The sequence below is a fragment of the Malurus melanocephalus genome, unplaced genomic scaffold (genome assembly GCF_030028575.1).
Source record: "Malurus melanocephalus ecotype Western Australia unplaced genomic scaffold, MMel_1.1 scaffold_692, whole genome shotgun sequence".
Lineage (NCBI taxonomy): Eukaryota > Metazoa > Chordata > Aves > Passeriformes > Maluridae > Malurus > Malurus melanocephalus.
Genome location: NW_026623924.1, coordinates 156,385 through 163,095, shown reverse-complemented (window position 1 = coordinate 163,095; position 6,711 = coordinate 156,385). Strand labels below are relative to the sequence as shown.

Sequence of the window (6,711 nt, the reverse complement as noted above, 5' to 3'; positions counted from 1 at the left end):
CGCAGATGTCCTTGAGGTGTTTGATGTAGTGGCGCTCGGTGCTCATGATCTCATTGATGACGTTGGCTCTCATCTGGTCGCGGTTCTGCACGGTCCTGCCCAGGCACAGGCAGTCGGCGCTGGGGTCCAAGTGGCCGTTCTGCACCTCGCTGGTTCCCTCCTCCACRCCATCCTCCTGGTTCACCCAGAGCTGTGGGACACAGGGCACAGCACAGGGATGACTCCTCACAGGGACAATGGCTCGGGGCTGCCCTGCTCTGGGATCCCCCTCCTGACCCCAGCAGAGTGGACACACAGCACCCAGCCCACCCTGCCCACCTCCACACTAATGCAAGCAKCCCCAAAGGGTTCCCCACWCACTCCCATCTCTGAGGGGATTGCMAGTGCTGGCTGCTGGGACCCCAAACATGAAATAATCCCATGACAGGGTGAGTGGGTGCTGTTGAGAGCTCCAGACTGAGGTGGACACAAGCAAAACTGAGGAAAACAGCAGCTACAGGTGTCAAACACTSCTGTCCCAGCTCCTGCCACCTCCAGCTGGGGTCTGTCTGAGCAGGAAGATCCTCTGGAGCAGGGATAAGCCCTCCCCAGGGGACTGACTGGAGGTCAGGATGTGTCTGGTTCAGAGATCTGCAGTGCATATCAGCACTGGGCTGTGTTTCTGGGGCTCTGTCACCTCCCGGGCCAGGGGCTGGGGAGGAGCCCTGATCCCATTTCTCAGCAGCTTTCCTCACCTATCCATAGGGACAGCCTTTCTGCCCCAGGCAAATCCCACATCTCAGCACCCGGGGATCCCCCAAACCATGGGATGCCCAAAGCACACTGACAGGACACCCCTGAGCAAATCTCCTACAACCTGGAGGGCTGAGGGCACCTTGGGGTGGGTGCACTGGGCAGTGAACATTGGGACAAATCACAAAAAAACAATGAAAATGATCCCTGTGTTTCCAGCACACTGAAGTTTCTTCCCCATATCAAATAAACCGAGACTGAAACGGCAAATTTAAACCYTCTCCTGTGTGTCTGAACCAGCCCATGCTCTGCACACACCATACGGATCAAGGGGCTCCTTCTGTTACCTTTTCCCATAAAACCTGCTCAAAATAACTCTGATTGACTCMAACTGGGCTCAGGATAGCTTGTAAACAAACATTAAATAAAGCTTAAAGCTGATAGAAATACCCCTCTGTCTTTCACAGACCACCTCAGCTTTCATGGAAATGAAGCAACTTCTCAGCATTTGAAGCCCAAATCCTGGGGACTTTCAAACCCAAAAGCACATTTTCCTGTCAGGAGTGGAGCTGTCCACATGCAGAGCACAAGGAACCCAAGCAGCACTCTTCATCTGATCGTCAGGCTTCCTTTCAGGGCTAATAGTTTTTCCTACTTTCCCATTATTCCGTTGAAATTGGGCTTTAGACAGATTGTAAAGGCAATGTTCCTGTAAATTAGTGAAATAAAACCCTCCAAACCTGCCCCTGCTCCTTCCCTGCTCTCCCAACCAGCAGCTGTTCTGCCAAACAACTTCTCACAGCTCCCACGTTCTGCCCTCCCACAGTGAGTTGTAAAGGCCAAAAAAAAAAATCCCCAAACCAGATCTTCTTTAGCAGGATGTTCATGATGCTGCAAATTTGGGGATCAAAAACCTTGAGGCAATAAAAAGCCAAACTTTTTGGCCTGTTCCCAAGAGTGCCCAGTGTCTGGGAGCTGCAGGGGGCTGGGCAGGGGCTGTGGGGCAGCACTGCCCAGGTAAATGCCAGGATCCCTCCTCAGCAGGGCAGGGATTTMAGCAGCCCTGCCCTGAGCTGCCCCTGGGCAGGACACCAAGAGTGAGCCAGGGGCAGAGCCGGGATGGAACTGCTGTCCTGCCTGCTGTGTCCCCTGCCTGTCCCCTGCCCTGAAATGGCACATGAGATCCTCCTTCTGCCCAGCAGGACTCCAGGGGGATGTGCCCAAAGCTTCCCAGGGAGGTGAAACAGCCCTGAGACCCCTCAGTGCTCCTGTYCCTGCATGAAGATGCCCCCAGGCACAGTGGCCTCATTCCTTGTCCCTGGACAGCCCAGCCTGGAGCCAGGGGAAGGTCTGCGGTGACRGAGCAGGGACATCCCCCAAGGGACAGGGACAGGACCCAGGGAATGGCTGGAGCTGGGCCAAGAGGTGGGATGGATCTCAGGGAAAGGTTCTTGTGTCCCCAGAGGGTGCTGGCACTGCCCAGGCTCCCCAGGGAATGGGCACAGCCCCGAGGCTGCCAGAGCTCCAGGAGCATTGGGACAGCACTGCCAGGGATGGACAGGGTGGGATTGTTGGGGGGTCTGGGCAGGGCCAGGGTGGGACTGGATGGTCCTGTGGGTCCTTCCAGCTCAGGACATTCCAGGATTCTCTGAGTGTGGCTCAGCTCCCATCTCTGACATCCCCACACACCCCAGGCTCAGCATGGCCAAGCAGGGCTGGACAGTGCCCCAGTCCAAGTCCAGCTATGCCAGTCTGGGCACAGGGAAACCCTGGSAGGTGCAGCCAGCCTGGCAGCAGCTCTGTGTGCCTGCCCCAGCTCCTTCCCTCACATTGRGATCTCCATCGTGGCTCTGCTGCAAAGCTGGACTCTCATGCTGCCTCCCCATAGTGGGGATTTGGAAGGGGTTTTGTAGGATTTCCATCAGCACTGGGAGGGCTGGCTGAGCCCTGGGTCACTGTGAGGGAAAGCAGGGAGCTGGGGATCCAATCCCACCCAAACCCAGGGGGATTCAGCACAGAAAACCTCTCCTGGCATAGTGGAATAGATGGCACAACAAAGTCTCTTGTTCAGAAAAAAAAAACAACCCAAAGGCTGGGTCTTGAAAAGGTTTGAGAAGTGTTTCTGTGACCCCACTCTGCTCTGGAAGAGGTTTTGGGTTCACTGAGGCAGAGGAACACCCTATGGACATGAGCAGTGGTTTATGCCGAAATATGAATCTAAAAAAAAATTTCAAAAACCCAAGAAAACAAACATAAAAAAACCCCAAACAACAACAACAACAACAACAACAACAACAACAACAACAACAACCAAAAAACCCCAACAAAACAAAACAAAACCAACCAAACAACCAAAGTGCTGCTGCTGAGGAATGGCCCAAGTGACCTCAGGGGCCACTACTGACATCAGGGACATCAGTTCCAGTGGAGCTCTGCTGGGAAAACCTGGGGGCACCGGCAGAAGGGGAAATGGGCCCTGGGCAGGGCAGAATGGCACASGGAGTCCCCCAAGGGCTGTGTCCTCGTGCCAGCTTCATTGGCATTCCRGACCAAACCCATGTGGAAAATCCAGCGGAACCAATGGGGGTATTAAACCCTGCTGGCTCAAGTTTAAATTAACTTCCCACCCTGCTTTTCTTCTTCTATGGAAAGGGATTTTGCAGCCTTCCCAAACCCAACTGAAACAGCTTGTTACCAAGTTTTATGACATTGCTGCCAGTTTGGCACCAGAGCATTTTTTTAAAGCTCTACCTCCTGGAGTCAGGTGATCACGAGAAAAAATTGGATTTTCCTTTTATAAAAAAAAAAGCAGGAAAGATCTAATCACAACAAGGCCTGTCTGYGTAAGCCTGAGTCGTGAATCCTAAAGGCTTTGAAACTCCAAGGCAGATAGCAAATTTGCAAACTTTCATGATTCCTCAAATTCAGGCTGCCTTTTGTGCACGGCAGGAACACTCCCTCCTTCCTCATTGCGAATCTCGGGAGTCCTGCTTTCTTCCTTAATGAAATTTTTGCTCCTTCCTGCCAGGATTCATGTTCCCAAAGGGGGAAAAAAATACAGTTCCAGTCTAGATGCCTTCTGCCTTAGACTAAAAACAAATGCAACAATTTTATCAGTTCCAGAGGAAGCCAAGGGTGCTTCCACCCCGCGTTCTCCAACCCCAGCGGCTGGAAGGATGAATCCCACCATGTTGTTCAAACACTYCTGTTTCCTTAACCTCTGAAATTCTCTGAAATTCCAGCAGGGATCCTTCTTCCARGGCATCATTTGAAGTTTGGACCATGACTCACAAAAGCTGAGGTGCAGTGGCAGCTATGACACTGCARCTGGAGGAGGTTTCCCCTCCCAAACCCAGGGATGATCACAGAAAAGCCCACGGAGATGTTGAAATATGGACTGAAATGCATCACCAAACTCTTGCTCTCACCATGAGCAGCTCTGTGGTGAGCCAGACCTGGGGTGGGGTTGGCACCTTCAGCTCTCTGGGCTGGGGAGGAGCTGGGCCATGCCAGGACAAGGAAGGTGGCACCCCAAGGGTTAAGTGTGCCCTCTGTCCCAGTGCCACCACCCCACCTGGCCGCTCTCTGCCTCATGGGGACATGCAGGGGACAGCCAGGTGGAACAGCCACGCGGGCTTTGCTCAGGAATTGATTAAAAATATCCTATTGAGCATTCAGACAAAGATGCAGCTGCTCCCAATTCAGCCAGTCACCTGTAAGAGGGGGATCCCTGTTTCAGACATGTGGGACTTGCCCAAAAATGCCTGAAATGTTCCTTCCTGAGRGGACAGCTGAGATCCCACTCATGGAAAAGGGTCCTTCTCCTCCCTGTCTTTCCAACCGGACACAAATGCGCAGCTGCCCCTCCCCCTCAGAGAAAAGAGCTTTTTTTTTTATTAAAGAAACTGCAAACTCTCATTTTCTCCCCGTTCCATCCCATCTCTCCGGCATTCCCGGCTCAGGATGGGCTCCAGTGGGGTTTTCCACAGAGCAGGGATGGGGCAGGAGTTCCCTGGCAGCCTCTCAGATTCCAAGGAGCCTCTCCAGGCTCCCGTCCTACCCTCCTCAGCAATGGGGGCTGAGGGGATCCCAGGGGCACTGAAATCCCACACTGAATCTCTGCATCCAATGGCACTGTTTTTGAAGGTAAAACAACAAGAGCTGCCCAGCAACCACCAACAACCCTACAATAATAAATCCAGGGCCTCTTTAAACCCCACTGCAATGTAAAATACCTGGAAAAGAAAACAGCACTGGAAGATTTCCCCCAGGACATAAAAAAAGGCCCAGCAGCCAAACCACCAGGSCCTGAGAGCCACTTCAAACACTCTGTACCAAGAATTAATGAAACCATGAAAACTACAGTGAAAACTACAGGAAAAAAAAATCGAATTGCATAATACTTGTCTTACGTGATGTTTCCCACTGAAAGGCCCCTCCATGTGGAGAGGAACAGGCTTATCATGAGGCTCCCAGTCCTGTTTCAAAATTCAACCCTAATTGGGAAGTCATGACCAGCTCTTGCGTAATGGCAGAACTTGCAGAGGCAGATAAAAGTAAAATAATCAAATCAAAAAGGCCCTTTTCCCTAAGGACCGGTTCTGGGAGCCAGGGAGAGCTGATGGTTGCATTGTGCTAATTCATGTTCTCTATGGCTGGTACCCTTTCAGAAAGAGAAAAAAGGGAGACCCAGGGAGCCACAGGCCAGGCAGGCTCACTCCTGTGCCCGGCAGATCATTGAGCAGAGTTCTGCAAAAGATGTTCAGGCACGTGGGAAACAGGGAGGTGAGTGGTCAGAGCCAACACGGCTGCACTGGCAAATTTAGTGACCTGTGACAATGTGGGTANGATGGATGGGATATTGGGAAGGAATTGTTCCCTGGGAGGGTGGGCAGGCCCTGGCACAGGGTGCCCAGAGAAGCTGTGGCTGCCCCTGGATCCCTGGCAGTGCCCAAGGCCAGGCTGGACATTGGGGCTGGGAGCAGCCTGGGACAGTGGGAGGTGTYCCTGCCATGGCAGGRGTGGCACTGGGTGGATTTTAARGTCCTTCCAMACCAAACCAGTCTGGKATTCTATGAYATAAAATTTCTATCAATATCATTYATCWATTTGCAGCTTTCCCCAAACAGGAATGGAATCCCTCAGTGGCCCTGGGCTAACATCAGCACCCTGCAGTGTCACAGAGTCACCCTGCTCAGGACAGGCTCTGAACAGAGAAGGCTTTCCCTTGAGTAGGCACCGAGGACTGAGCGCCTCACAATGATCAGAAACCCCAAGAAACCAAACATTTTCCCAACCAGMTGGACTCTGGATTCCTAACCTCTTCCACTGGATATTCACAAGGACCAAACAAGCAGTTAATGAGCCATTCTGCATGCTCGATCACAATTAAGTATCATGGCTGATTAATGATACAGCCACAGCCAGCCAGAGAGACGCTGCCAGTCCAGGGAATCTGGATTTTATAGGGCAAGTGTGGGCAGCACAGTGGGTTACAGGGTCACAGGCCCAGTGTCAGAGGCTCCAGTAACCTGCAGAAATCCATGGAAGCACAGACCCTTTCCCAGAGCCTTTCCCATCCATCCCTGCTGTCCCACTGGCAGAGCAGCTCAATTCCCACGGGATCGTCCCCTGTCTCCCTGGACAGGCATCTGCCAGGGCTGTGCCCTTGTTTGCAGCCATGTGCAGTGTCACATTCCTGTACAGTGACACATTCCCACCCTGTGCAGTGCCACATTCCTGTGCAGTGCCACATTCCCACCCTGTGCAGTGCCACATTCCCACCCTGTGCAGTGCCACATTCCTGTGCAGTGCCACATTCCCACCCTGTGCAATGCCACATTCCTGCTCCATGCAGTGTCACATTCCTGTGCAATGCCACATTCCTGCTCCATGCAGTGCCACATTCCTGTGCAGTGTCACATTCCCACGCAGTGCCACATTCCATGCAGTGCCCATTCCCGCTGTGCCAGACTCCAC

General features: G+C 52.7%; 1 protein-coding gene across 4 annotated transcripts in view; it reads right to left on the bottom strand.

The window, feature by feature from the left end:
* Window positions 1-6,711, bottom strand: part of ARHGEF9 (Cdc42 guanine nucleotide exchange factor 9) — a 212,034-nt gene that overhangs the window by 57,234 nt on the left and 148,089 nt on the right. For all 4 annotated transcript variants that reach the window (XM_057384215.1, XM_057384216.1, XM_057384218.1 and 1 more), the window contains one exon: window positions 1-190. In XM_057384215.1, coding sequence (XP_057240198.1) covers window positions 1-190 — 190 coding nt within the window. The remainder of the gene's footprint in view (window positions 191-6,711) is intronic.